General features: G+C 45.1%; 1 protein-coding gene across 2 annotated transcripts in view; it reads left to right on the top strand.

Annotated features, from left to right (window-relative positions):
• The first annotated feature begins 4,364 nt into the window (after nt 1-4,364).
• Nucleotides 4,365-14,889, top strand: part of GPCPD1 (glycerophosphocholine phosphodiesterase 1) — a 57,356-nt gene continuing 46,831 nt past the window's right edge. The window contains exons 1-3 of one of the 2 annotated variants that reach the window (XM_055130859.1): nt 4,365-4,558; nt 9,967-10,040; nt 14,211-14,307. In XM_055130859.1, coding sequence (XP_054986834.1) covers nt 9,992-10,040; nt 14,211-14,307 — 146 coding nt within the window. In that variant the 5' untranslated portion in view covers nt 4,365-4,558; nt 9,967-9,991. Of the gene's footprint in view, nt 4,559-9,963; nt 10,041-14,210; nt 14,308-14,889 lie in introns of both variants that reach the window. The other variant, XM_055130858.1, reaches the window with a different exon arrangement.

Here is a 14,889-nt window from a genome sequence, read left to right as displayed (position 1 = left end):
TAAGCCATTCTCAAGCCATAGCTCACTGTGGTTTTTGTTGTCATTGCTGTTCTTGAGCCACATCCGTGGCCCAGCAGTCTGGTACCAAAATTTGCTGTGTACAAGGCCAATGCCCTGACCCACTATGGCTCCACTCCATCATAATGGTTTTGATTTTCCTTCCTCTCCAGCCTTGCATATGGATGACCCAGGTTTGATGACCACATGGCACTCCGGGTGGTCTCCTGAGCCCTACCAGGAGTGATCCTTGAGAACATGACTAGGAGTAAGCTTTGAGCACTGCCAGATGGGGCCCCACACAACAAAACAAATAAGCAAAAATAGCTATCTCATAAAGCAATTGTTTGTGGTAAAATGCATATAAAAATGCATCCAAGGAGCTGGAGCAATAGCACAGAAGGTAAGGCCTTTGCCTTGCACTCAGCAGACCTGGGTTTGATCCCCAGCACCCCAAATGATCCCCCAAGTCTCACCAGTAGTGATCCCTGAGCACAGAGCCAGGAGTAAGTCCTAAGCACTGCTGGGTGTGGCCCCCCAAATAAAACAACAACAAAAGTACATTCAAGACAAATCATTTCAGTAAAATGAGAGAATTTAGCAATGGGTTAATTAAACATCTGAGAGAAATTTAAAATCCTCCGCTTTACCAACTGAGATATCGAAGGCACTGTTTGGACTGTAACGGTAGCACAGCGGGTAGGGTGTTTTCCTTGCACGAGGCCAACCCAGGTTCGATTCCTTGGTCCCTCTCAGAGAGCCTGGCAAGCTACTGAGAGTATCCTGCCCACACGGCAGAGCCTGGCAAACTACCCATGGCACATGCTATATGCCAAAAACAACAAGTCTCATTATGGAGATGTTACTGATGCCTGCTCGAGCAAACCAATGAACAACAGGATGACAGTGCTACAGTGCTACAGAGAAATTTAAGAAATTAAGTGGGGGGCTGGAGCAATAGCACAGCGGGTAGGGCGTTTGCCTTGCACGAGGCCGACCCGGGTTCGATTCCCAGCATCCCATATGGTCCCCTGAGTACTGCCAGGAGTGATTCCTGAGTGCAGAGCCAGGAGTAACCCCTGTGCATCGCCAGGTGTGACCCAAAAAGAAAAAAAAAAAAACCAAGAAATTAAGTGGGTTCAAAAGTTCTCTCCAAAAATAAAGCCATACATTTTCCAAGATCAATAAAATGTCGGTTGCTAAAAATTGTCACAGCTAGTGAGGGGCAAATTGTAATAAATTAACTTTTGGGTTGGGGGCCAGGCCCAACACTGCTGGTTGTATTCCCTCCCTTCACAAAAAGAAGTAGCATTCTTGAAGCTGGAGAACCAGTACAGCAAGTAGGGTGCTTGGCTTGCATGTAGCTGATACAGGTTCGATCCCTGACATCTCTTATCTCATATGTTCTCCAAGCACTGCCAGGATTAATTCCTGGGTGCAAAGGCAGTTTTATCAGGAGTGACCCAAACAAACAAAAAGATTAACATTCCAAAGAATGGTAATAGAGAGTGATATTATGTGCTTGCTGATTTTTATTTTTATATTTTTATATATTAATATATTAATTTTTGTATTCTAATGAGAGCAAGGTGAACAAAACGTGATTGAAAGCAAGTTGGGGCTGGAGGGATAGCTCAATGGACTGAGCATGTACTGGTTCTGCGTAATCCCTGGGCACTAGTGGGAGCAGAGCAACCCTCAAGCAGTGAGTCAAGAGTTACCTTTGAGCACCACCAGGAATGATCCACCCACCCAAAAAGAAAAAAGAAATTGTATTATTGAAGAGTTTCTAGGCAAGGCTATGTAAAATGGCATCTCCAGAATCCCTTCTTTCCCTGTGTGGGATTTTCCCAATCACTTAATACTATTGATTTCTTTTCTTTTTTCTTCCTTTCTTCCTCTCTTTTTTTCTTTTTCTCTCTTCCTCTCTCCCTCTCTCCCTCTCTCCCTCACTCCCTTTCTCTCTTTCTCCCTTCCTTCCTTCCTTTCTTCCTTCCTTCCTTCCTTCCTTCTTTCCTTCCTTCCTTCCTTCCTTCCTTCCTTCCTTCCTTCCTTCCTTCCTTCCTTCCTTCCTTCCTTTCTCTCTCTTTCTTTCTTTCTTTCTTTCTTTCTTTCTTTCTTTCTTTCTTTCTTTCTTTCTTTCTTTCTTTCTTTCTTTCTTTCTTTCTTTCTTCCTTTCCTGTTTTTATTTTGGGTTCATAACTGGCGATGCTCAGGGGTTACTCCTGACTCTGTGCTCAGAAATTACTGCTGGTGCTTTATGGGATGCCAGGGGTCGAACCTTGGTTGGTCATTTGCAAGGAAAACAACCTACCCACTGTACTATCACTTTGCCCTTATAGGTTCCTTTTCTATCTTTTAACAATTTCTCTGTGTCTGTCAATAAAACATATTTAATTCTTCTAAATTCCAACAGAATTTAGGAGCATGGATTAGGTTAATCAATTTGTACTCTGACCATTTGGCTAATAATAGCTTGACTGAATGGTGATAACAGGAAAATTAAGATCTATTATAAACATTTAAAGGAAGCAAATACGTATGAAAGAAATTCATCACTGAAGTATGACTAACAGCAGAAGAATGAAATCAACTCCCAGCTACTAGGAAATGTCCAACGGCTGGCTAGCAGCTAGCGGTACATAATTAGGAGAATATGTTCGTTCTTTTATAAATTTGTTAGAACAATTACCATCAAAAATACACCGCAGAAGCCAAGAACGTGACTCAGTGGTAGAGCCCATGCCTTGCAGGTTCCAGGTCCTGGATTTAGTTCCCAACAATGCAAAATAAAACAAAACAATGAAACACCTACTCAAAACCAAACACAAATCTTTGACTCAGTGCAAAACACAAAGCAGCCACTTGATTAACTACATGGATAAGGTCAGAAATGCCCTGAAGTCTAAACCAAATCCACAAAACAGACGTGGTTGTGCGCAATCCGATTTATAAAATGAGAAACTCTAAAAAAAGGTTTTTTGTGCCATCCCCAGATATGCTCATGGGCTATTCTAATTGGAATCTAATTCTTCTAAATCAGTTCATCCCCACTAATTTGCATATCTCTTCTTTGTTTGTGGGTTACACCCAGTAGCCTTAAGGGGTTACTCATGGCTCTATATGCGGGTATCCAGGGAACATATGGAATGTGGAGATCAAACTTGTGTCAGCTTCATGCAAGGCAAGCACCCTATCCACTATAATATAGCTCCGGCCCCTCAGTTAACCTGTTTCTAAGAATCTTTCCACATTCCCAGCCCCAGAGTACTTGCCTTGCATGTGACGCCCTGAGTTCGAATCCCTGAATCCCAAAACAACAAAAGCAGATGGGGAGAGTAGCCCTGAAAGATAGTTCAGTGGGCAAGACGTTTGTTTGCCTTGTGTGCGGCCAGGCTCGATAAAAATGATTTCCTGAACAAATATATCCCAATAGTAGTGTTTTCTGATAGGACCATAAACTAGACACACCTGTGACAGCCTCAAAATGCGCGCGAGCCCACGTGCCATTGCTTATAGCCCCAACGTTGTTCTCCAAGGTTTGAGAATCTCTGCGTTGTACCTGGTTTATTATGTTTTCATAAAAATCCATTAGGGGAATGGAACGAGTCTGCTTTCTCGTCTTAGCCAGAAAATTACTTGATCCCAGTCTTGTGAGAAGAAACGGGATGGACTAGAATCGATTCTACCCAACACGGTGGAGAAAAAGGAGACACGGGAGATAATCTAATTTGATATTAAAGATTGGCCTTGATTCTGGAACGGTAACACTTCATTAAATTAGGTAAATAGCAAATGATTAATTTTTCCAGCATCATCAAAAGGAGAGGAAACTTTTTTTTTTGGTGCGATTGGTTTCTCAGAAGATAAACGACTACAATATTTGCAGCCTTTGTGCTTTCAGAAAAGTTCCGAGTTTAATTTCAAACTGAACAGCTGGCAAAAAAAAATTTTTTTTTTAAATCTTTCCAGTTAACCCCCACATTTTCCTTTCCCACTTGCAAGACGTGATCCACGCGGGCTAGCTGTTTCTGTAAGGAAAGCCCGTTGCCAGAGACTACCCGGTCCGGGAAAAATCGAAATTCGCCCCGGCAGCTGCTGCCTCCACCCCGGGGTCCTCCTAGAGGGCCCTGGGCTACGACGTTAAACGTCCACGACCCCGCGCCGCGCCGCCCGGACGCCGCCAGCCGCGGCGCGGGCGAAAGCTGGCGGACCGGGGGACTCCGGGGATGCCCCGCCGCCCGCGCCGGCCGACGCAGCCCCTTTCCAGGAACGCGCGGGCCCGCCCCCGGCGCGCGGCCGCCCATTGGCCAGGAGGGCACCGGGCGTGACGTCAGGCCCCGCCCCGCCGCCCCTCGGGCCCCGCCCCGCGGGGTGGCCTGGCGGTTTGGTCTGGAGCAGCTGAAACCGGTTTGAGCGGCGCCGCTTCCTGCCCCTGTGCTCGGCGGCGGGCGGCCTCGGGGAGCGCTGGCGAGGCGCGGACGGCGGGCGCCCGGCACTCGGCCCGCGGGGCCCCTGCTCTCGGGCGCGGCGGCGGCGGCGCGAACCCGCGGTCCGGCAGGTGAGGCGGCGGGGCGGGCCGGGCGCGGCGGCGGCGGCGGCGGCGGCGGCTCACGTGGCGCCCGAGCTGTCAGGGCTCGCCGGCCCCGGGGGCGCCGCGGACGGGGCTGGGCGCGGGGCTGCCCGCACGCCGGCGGCCTGGACGCGGGCGCCGCGGAGCCCGGGCCGGGGCTGCTGCTGCTGGGGCTTTCGGGGGTTTTGTTTGCCGGCAGTCGCGGTCGGCCGCGGCGATTGCGCCGGGCGCCCGCCGGCGCTTAAGTTTCCCTCCTGGCAATAATAATAATAATAACAACAACAGTAGTGACAATTCGTGAAAGTGTTTGCGGTCGCCCCGATCGCGCCTGTCGGAACCGTCGTGCGTTTCTGCCAAGTGCCGAGTCAAGGAACAAGGAGGGTCAAACACCACCCCCTCCAAAATAATAAAATGAAATAAGCCTGCGGGCCCCGTCCGCGTCCTTACCCCCGCCCGCAGTGCCGCCGCGCGTGGCACCGCCGGGGGAGCTGTGCTGGGACCACCGGTCCCCCTCGGTGGCCGCGCGCCCGCGCCGGGGCGCGCCGGTGTCATTCAGTTATTCCGGGAGACCGAGCGCCTGCCGGCGTGGCGGGGGCCGCCCCGGGACTGGCCCTCGCGCCCCGCCACCGGCTTGCTGCAGAGACGCCCGAGCGCCGCGTTTTCCACTCCGGAGTTCTTCACACGGCCTTGGTGCCTCGGGAGGGGGAGAAACTCGCGGGGATGCCGCCTTCCTCCGTCCCCGTCGCGCCGCTCCCCCCTCCGCCCTCGCTTCTAAGGGACCCCCGGCGTGTGTCTCCCGGGGTGGACGGTGCCGGAATCTGCCCCCTTTGGAGGCACTTGGTCGCCCAGTCGGGCTTTGGGCCGGGATACTGTTGGGAATCCTGCAGCAGGGTGTTTGCGCCCCGGGATGCCTGCTCCCGGCCCTTCCCCAGCGCCTACCCAAATACGCGCACGTTTCTAACACGCTGCCACGTTTGTGTCTTCTTGTGTCTTGGCTAAGAGGTAAAGTGCAGCTGTCAGCCTCCCCCCCCTCCCGCCCCCTCCCCCAACTCTTTACACTGGATGTAATCGACCCAAAGAAAACCGAATTGAAAATGTCCGTTCTTAATTTCAGAACTGGGAGAACCAGAATTCTAGACAAAAATTTCAATCTGAGAAACAAGATTTAGGCAAGATTAAGGATCAGAGAATAATAACACCCCCCTCCCCTTCCCAAAGGAAATCTCACAGCTTTGATAGAGTACAAAAAAACAAGTTAGTGAAGGAATTTTGTGTATTCCCACCAAACATCGCCTTATACAGAATCCAGCAGAAATGGAAAGCATGTGGGAAAATTTTCCTGCGTTGTTTAGAAAGTTGCTCAAGGAATAGTTATTTGGACTTAATGAAAGCTCCATAAGTGCTTTAAAAAAAGGAAAAGAAACTCGAATTATGTTTGCATATGTCAGATTAAAATGCTTGAAGTGCAGTCCCCTCAGTACTCAGATCCTGGTCATCCCCTACCAATGTGAACCGAAAAAGCAGGAAAATGCAGGCATTTTGTGTGTTCTTAGCACAGAGGTGTAGGAGTCAAGGAGAACTGGAAACAGCTTTCTCCCTTTGAAAAATTTGAAGGGAAGTGGTGAGAGATGTTCTTTTTTGGCCAGACAGACATACTTTAGCTAACGCAATTACTTCAGTTTACTTCTTAATGAAATGTTCATGTTCATTAAAATTCCTCAGCAATCTCTCCAAACTAGTAAACTTGTAAGATAATGTGATGGGATCCTTTGACAAAAGGAATAGTGCAATTTGTTTTTCCAAATAGTGTTAGCTTTGAAGTGTTATATAAGTCAGTGTCATATTTTGCTAGTTCTTGAGTCTTTTCAGAAGTGCTAGGATAGTACGAATGCTACAAAAAGTCTCAGCTGAGAATAGTGTCTACTGTTTGTCTTCAGAAAAGACAAAATGGAGGTTATGTTTAAAAACAATAAAACCAAAACCTGTCTCTGGAATTGTGGTGCATGCGTTAAGGTTTAGGTGCAGGAAGATAAAGTTACATAACAAAAGTCAGCTCATGTTTGAAAAATGTATTCTCCCTTATGGAGGAAGGAGTACTGGGGTGTTTAAATTTTTAATTCTGTAGCTGGACAGCATTTTACTTTGTCACTACTGTTTTGGTGATAGCTGGGTGCCAAAATAGTACATTTCAATCCTGCACCAGAATTTTGGCCTCTGTCCATGATAAAGTGAACTTCTGGAGGAACTGTGGCTTCCAGGCTTTTATTTGGTCAGCTGTTTCCTGTAGGGGTGGGAGCAGAAATTAATCCAGATTCTGAGGGGGTTATTTATTTATTTATCTAGTAATCTAAGTGGAAGATTATACCTTGGTCTTCAGCATGGGTTTTTAGGCCTTACACTGCATGCAGAAATTATTCCTAGTGGTGCTCAGGTGACCATATGGGATGCTGAGATTGAACAAGGTGGCCCAGTGCTGGGCAAGTTTCCTACCTGCTGGACTATCTGTCTCTGGCCCCCTCCAGCATTGTTTTTAAAGAATGTTTTCGAACTTTGTATAGCGCCTTTTGGACAGCTGTTCACAGCCAGGTTACAGTAGCCGCTTTGAAAAACAGCCCTAAGAGTGAAAGGCTAAATTTGAATAATTGATTTTTCCCCTCTGGTTGAGTTTATGTAAGTTTCTTATTTAGTGCAGTGGGCTTTTAAAGATGATTTGTACCACTGTCGGTTTTAATACACAGGAATAATTACATTTGATTTCTCTAACATAGGCTAAAATGGTTATGAAAAATTGATCAGCAAACAGTTGAGTGCCAACTGTGTAATTATGTAGATATGCCTTCCCTTAGTTGAGACTCTGGAAGCAAACACTGGGTGAAAGTACAATTATGGGTTGAGGTAGAGGTTGGTTATTCAGCAGGTTTGCTTGATAGGACACACCTTTTTGCTGTATCTCAAAATTTATTCAGTAAATTAAGTCAAGTGTTTTGCAGCTTAAGGTTTGTAAAATATTTCACTTGCATTTTATAATAAAAGGTAGTATTTGTGCACTTGTCTTTGGGCTATGCAAAAATAGATCACATATATTAGACGTTATGTTGGAAAGAAACTATTAAGCTGCTTGGCTAATGATAGGTTAATGGAGATAGTATAGAGATAATTTTTAATGTGGAACTGTGGCGTTGACCTTTCAGGCCCCATCAAGGCCCGTGTCTACTGCTGAGCTCTATATCCTTGGCCTGGATTTAGAACGTTCTTTGCCAGTGCTAGAACTGGATGCATGAACTTTAAGTAGATCATGTTCGTTTTGGGGAGTGGGGGTGTCCCATTCCCTGTGACCCACAGCCTCACCTGACTGGACAGCTCTGCAGCCCGGTGCTTGCCTGCGCCTGACCCCAGTACTCTCTCCCCACCCCAGGTTTACTGAGACCAGAAAGTAGATTACCATATCTTCGAAATGATTACCTTTTATCTAAGGTGGAGTCTCAGTTTAGGATTGCTAAAGTGATGAGTTGCCAGATAGGGAAATCTTTTTTCTTTTTCAGATTTTGGAAGCTTTCTGCTCCCTGACACTTAAATTTGGAATTCTTTATCTTGGTGAAATGAAACTGCTTTGACTGCTGTTTCTGTTAGTCGTTCAACATTCACATTTTCTAATTGATGTGAATGGACCCAATTCTGTTTACAGCTTAGATGGAACCTCAAATCTTCAGAGCAGTTTCCTGTGGCTAGATAGATGGTATTTGGAACTAGAGAGTCTGCCCTGCTTTATCTGGTGTTGTTTATTTATTTTGGTTTGGGGGCCATACCTGGAGGTACACAGGGCTTATGTCTGGTCCTGGCCAACCCAGGGGACCATATAAGGAGCAGGGGATCCAACCCGGGTTGGTTATGTGCAAGGCAAGCACCCTACCTGCTGTGCTGTTGCTCAGACTCCCTGCGTGGTGTGATGTTTAGCAACACTCCTGTCACTGTATCAGAACATCACCCCCCAAGTGTGACAAACAAAAAAGTCTGCATCACCAAGTACCCTTTGGAGGGTCAAATTCCTTACAGGGAGAATTGCTGTGTTATCTGTCTACCTTGACTGAAATGCTAATTGTGGGTTCATTAAATGCCCATTGCACAATTCTCCATGTATTTGTGGGGGAGGGACAGTGAGCAGAAAGGGAAAGGATATAGAAGAATTAACTGCTATGGGAGGTACTTTAGGATTTTTAAAACGTGTACATGTAAATATACTTAGCTGATAAAAGTGTATACGTGCAAGTAAAATTTAAGCTGACAAAATAGTGGAAATATGCAGTCATGATTGGGATTTGTTGGCTTTTTGTGTGTTTGTTTTGGACCACAGTTAGTTTTTTCTGGTTATTCCTGACTGCTCAGGGATCACTCCTGGTGGAGCTCCAGATACCCTCTGTGGAGCTGGGAATTGAATTGCTGTGTGCGGGCAAATGTCCTACCAGGAGTACAGTGCTCTATCCAGCCTCATGATGGGAATTGTTGTAGGAAATGGGTAGGTTGGGATACAACAATTTATTTGGAAGTAGAGAGAGTAGGGGGAATATTGTCTGCCATGGAGCCAGGAGGAGGGTGGGAAAGGGGGGAATACCCGGGATATTGGTGGTAGAGAATGTGCACTGGTGGAAGGATGGGTGTTTGATCATTGTGAGATTGGAATCTAAACATGAAAGCTTGTAACTATCTCATGGTGATTCAATAAAATTAAAAAAAAATTTATTTGGGTATCAAAGAAGTTACATAGAATATAATCCTTGCATGGAGTATGTATTCTATCTATATTAATGTACACTTTCGAGGATCAACATTGTATACTTAAAGAATGCTTTTCTCCCATGGACAGGGAGATGAGTCAAAGATTGAATTCCAGTGTAGGGAACTAGACTAATGATGGCTAAAAGAGAACATCTGAAAAGAGAAATTTCTGGTGGAAGGTTTTCATGTTTTTGGTTTTATGTGAGTTCTTTGGTTTTTGGCATTAAAATTAGAGCCCTCTTTGGATTAGATGGGGAGTAGAAATTGGCCTTTGAGCCAAGCTTTTTTTTCTATCTATAGATAGATGTTTGTTTTCTCCACCATAACATGAGCCTGGTCAGGGAAGATAGACTGAGTACAGAGCAGCTGCTTATCAGAAGAGAAAGTATGTGGGGAGAATATTGAATCCCTAAAACCTTGGACACTTTCATTTGCAGTATTTCTGGTTCCTATACTTGTATAGAATAGTTTCTAGAACTTTCGGCATTAACACCTGATGGGCATATATAAAAAAATTGTATAATCCATTGCTCATAGTTCAGGTTCATTTGTAGCTTATTAAACTATGTTTGAGCAAATATTTTTATCTACATGAACACAACTTTTCTTGTTCTCTTTAGCAGGTCATCCTAAAGGAAATTCGCCAAAATGACATCTTCTCAGGTTACCTTTGAAATAAGAGGAACTCTTTTGCCAGGTATTGTAAAATTTCGCTTTGCACAGTTTTTAATTAAATGAGCATTCAGAACACTTCAATGACTTGAATAAGGAGCTGTTATGAAAGTGGGCCTGGTTTTTATTTTATATTTTAAAACTTTTGATTCTTGGGCTATGCCTTCTGTTCTCACGGCTTGCTTACTCCTGACTCTGCTCAGATCACTCCTGGAAGGACTTGGGGTACTGGGAAATTGAACCCAGGTCAGCCGCATGCAAAGGCAAATGCCCTACCCACTATACTATCACTCTGACCCTATTTTTAGATGAAGTATCTTTAGGCTTTGCTTGATGATAAGAAGTGAACTTTGTAAACTCAAGAAAAAGAAAAGCCTCAAATAGTGTCCTCAAGTTTCCCGTTAGCACCCCATTACTGTTCCCTTGTGTTGAATCCCCAGGCCCCCATGACTGGGTTAAGTATCACTAGCAGAGGTGCTCAGATTACCTGAGCATTACTCAGGGACCCCTGTCTCCCACCCACATTCCTCCCCCACCCCTCACCCCCCAAAAAAAATAAGAAATTGATGAAGGTCTCTGGAGTGTAGCATGTCTGCCTTGCATGTGTAAGGGGCTGGGATGGATGGATCCTCCTTGCATATAAAAGGTGATGAAGTATTTGGCTAAATAGTGTTGTTCCCTGAACCCCTCTCCTTTTCTTAAAGCTTCATTAGTATTTTAGTACTAAAGCACTATAGACTAATTTTAGTATAAAATAGCATGTCTAAACAGTACCTTGTGGGGGTTATGTGGTTTAATACTGCGTACTGGTCAGCTGTACAGGTTAATTGCACTCCTTTCTCTGACCTTTGGGACTTTCTCATTCAGACCTCAGCCTAGGTCTATCCTCCCTGTAACTCTTTACTCCCACCCTTCCGCATAACTTGGTTAGGGTCCCTGTGAAATTAACTTTAAGGCTCTGTATGTCAATTTTGTGGCACCTCTTACAGATTTTGTAGAACTATTTGAATTTTTTTTCATAAACCCTTATAAAATGAAGAAAACTTGATTTTCTTTTTTTTCTTTTTTCTTTTTTATTAGTGAATCACCGTGAGGTACAGTTATAGATTTACATATTTTCGTGCTTGTGTTTCAGTCATACAATGCTCGAGTACCCATCCCTCCACCAGTGCCCATTCTCCAACTCTGATGATCCCAGTATCCCTCCCACCCACCCCCTACTCCATCCCCGCTACCCCACCTCACCTCTGTGGCAGGGCATTCCCTTTTGTTTTCTCTCTCCCTTTGGGTGTTGTGGTTTGCAATGGCCATAGTGTTCAATCTATAGTCTACTTTCAGCCCGCATCTCCCATCCCCCAGCGGGTCCTCCAACCACACTTTACTTGCTGTTCCGTCTCTACCTGAGCTGCCTTTTCCCCAGCATGGGAGGCCAGCTTCCAAGACATGGAGCAAACCTCATGGTACTTAGCTCGACTGTTCTTGGGTGTTAGTCTCCCATTCTGTTATTCTATATTCCATAGATGAGCTCAATCTTTCTATGTCTTGTCTCTCTCTTTCTGACTCATTTCACTTAACATGATACTTTCCATGTTGATCTACTTACATGCAAAGTTCGTGACTTCATCTTTTCTAATAGCTGCATAGTATTCCATTGTGTAGATGTATCAGTGTTTCTTTAATTAGTCATCTGTTCTCAGGCACTCGGGTATTTTCCAGATTCTGACTATTGTAAACAGTGCTGCAATGAACATCCGAGTGCAGATGTCATTTCGACTGTACTTTTTTGCCTCTCCGGGATATATTCCCAGCAGTGGTATTGCTGGGTCAAATGGGAGCTCAATTTCTAATTTTTTGAGAAGGGTCCATATTGTTTTCCAAAAGGGCTGAACCAGTCGAATTCCCACCAGCAGTATAGGAGAGTCCCTATCTCCCCACATCCAAGCCAACACCGGTTGCTTTTGTTCTTTTGGACGTGAAAACTTGTTTTTCTGTGTTTTTGGGTCACACACTTGGCAGTGCTCAGGGCTTTCTCCTGACTCCGAGCTCAGTGATCCTGGCAGGGCTCGGGGGAGTATATGAAGTGCCAGGGATCAAATCCACATCAGTCCCATCCAAACTACGCTCCTCACCCCCTGCACTATCTCTCCAATCCTAGGAAAATATCATTGTCTAGTTGTTGTTGAATTCCAGCACCTGGAACACTGCCTGTCTGGTTTAGAGCAGGGGAAAATATGTTGCAAAAAGAAAGGACTCTATGGCCAGTGCACATTCTAGCAGCCATCATATCGCAGTTGCTGGCCCGAGTGCAAATTTATTTTTATTTTTTTTGCTTTTTGGGTCACACCCGGCGATGCACAGGGGTTACCCCTGGCTCTACACTCAGGAATTACTCCTGGCGGTGCTCAGGGGACCGTATGGGATGCTGGCAGTCGAACCCGGGTCGGCCGCGTGCAAGGCAAATGCCCTACCCGCTGTGCTATTGTTCCAGCCCCCAAGTGCAAATTCTTAATGAACATAATCCTGTGCAGCTCCTCCTCTGGGTGGGCAGGAGCCTGCAGATTGAAGCTTGCCGGTCAGTTGAGTCAATCCAGCGCTCACCTGCAGTCCAGTGCGTGGCCTCCTGGAGGGAACTCTGCAGAGCTCTTTCATTCCTTGGAGAACTGTGGGTGGGCTTAAACCAGAAGTTGCCGGCCACGTCTGGCAAGTGAACTGACCACAGCATTTGCCATGGGTCGGTCAGCTGGAGGGCGCTCTCATTGCCAACTTCTAGGAGGAAGAGAGCAAAGATGTGTATGTCGATGGGAAGGACCAAACGGAGAAGGGCAGCTCGAGACTATTCAGGAGGCTCCCTCCCTCCCTGCCCCCATTGCTCTACCTTGGCTTCCTCACTGAAGCAGGCGGAAAGTACTTATTTTGTGCTTCTAAGAGAAAGTTTCAATAAAACTCTTGTTTATCTTCACAGAGGAAGGGTATCGAGTCCAGATGAGGTGTTTTATGGCTGGCTGTACTTTGGGTGTGAGGAGTCAGAACCTGTGCTTCACAGACAGTAGCAGCATGGGGGAATGAGGACGTAGTGTCTGGTTATTTGGAAGGATTGGCGAATAGTTTGACATGAACTTTCTATGTGGAGTTTTATTTCACCCTGTTTCATGTACATGCATTTAGAATTCTAAAAGCAGCGGAATGTCTGTCACACTTGGAATTTTAGTTAAACTTTAGGTCATCTAAGCTGACAGAAACACTCTGAGAGGCTGGTGTGCAGTATGATTCGAGTCTTACTAGGGCAGGGCCTCAAACTTGGTAGCCACTAGACTCTCAGAGTATGCAGGAGGTGTTTGGCTTGAACTTTGTCTTTTAGGCTCAGTTTCACTTTTACTTATGAATTTCAATTATATTCAGAATATGCTGGTGTATAAGTAGACTTCTGTACACTTGCCAAAGTAGTTGTAGGCTCTTCCTAAATATATTTGCTAGTAGTATAGGGAATAGCATTGGTGTTGGTTTGTCTCTTGATGAATGAGAAGTGTTCAAATGAAATACTACTCATTGTAGTAAGGAACACTGATGGGTTTCGTTTTGTTTCGTTTTTACGATATATCTTTGGTTTGAGGGGTTTTGTTGTTGTTGCTCCAGTCCCATTGGTAATTTTCTTGTTTTTAGCTCAATAACTATCAAGTTTCTGGAAAATGGTAGTTATTATTTCTGTAGAATATTCTCTTCTTTTATTGTAGGAACCAAACCTAGCAGTCTCTTGGAACTATATGGTACCGAGAGGAAAATTTAGGGCCTCACATGTGCAGAACATGTGCTCTGCATAGTAGAATCACATCCCATACCTGAATACTTAGATTCTTTACTGTTTCCCCTTTAAACTGGAAGCTGCTGTGAAAGCTGTAGTTTGATCATTTTATCTTCATGTTTGCTTGTTTTTAGCTCAGTATAGGGGAGCAAACTAAGAAAACTTTACACGTCCTTCCTTTTCTGTGGCTCTGGTTCTGGTAGAGATGGGTCAGCTTACAGCCCAGGGCCTCGAGCGAGGCACCTCAGTCCAAATCCCTGTTTCCAGTGAGGCCCCTCCTTATTGGAGTAGGGCTCTGCCCTACTGTGGAGCTAGGTGGACTGACTGTTCTTTCTATATTAAATTTAAAATGGAAATCTTTGTACGAATCACTTTGTAACTGATCTGTTTCTTTAGGAGAAGTTTTTGCTATATGTGGAAGCTGTGATCCTTTGGGAAAGTGGAATCCTCAAAATGCAGTTGCTCTTCTTCCGGAGAATGAGACTGGGGAAAGGTAAGCTCGGAAATGTCAGATGCTAGCCTGCAGGCTTCTAAAATAATGAGGTTTCTATAGTAATATGTGTGTATAGTAATCTGACTGCTGGGACACCACATCTATATATATATATATATATATATATATATATAGTAATATATGTATGGTAATCTGACTGCTGGGACGCCCATGTCTATATATATAGTAATATATGTATAGTAATCTGACTGCTGGGACACCCATGACTGTTATCACTTCCCATCTCATTGAAATGGGGATGCAAACTAGACTAGTCTCAAACAAGCAAGCAAAGTACTAGGTCTTCATAGCAGATAGTTTGAGAAACACATGCAGCAAAACAAAGACATAATATGAAAATAAAACAATGTAATATAAACTAATGAACAATACGTGTAGACTATCCTTTTCCATATTTGTCTTCTTTTAATTTTTAGCCAAATCTTGCCTACTTTTGGTTTGTTTTGGTTTTGGCTTTTTGGACACACCCAGCTGTGCTTCAGGGCTCACTCCTGGCTGTGAGCTCAGGGATCACTTTTGGCTATGTTTAGGGAACCATATGTGGTGCAAGGGATCAAACTT

The sequence above is a fragment of the Sorex araneus genome, chromosome 3, assembly GCF_027595985.1.
Source record: "Sorex araneus isolate mSorAra2 chromosome 3, mSorAra2.pri, whole genome shotgun sequence".
Lineage (NCBI taxonomy): Eukaryota > Metazoa > Chordata > Mammalia > Eulipotyphla > Soricidae > Sorex > Sorex araneus.
Note: the sequence above shows the minus strand (reverse complement) of the source record. Positions and strands in the feature narration are given on the sequence as shown.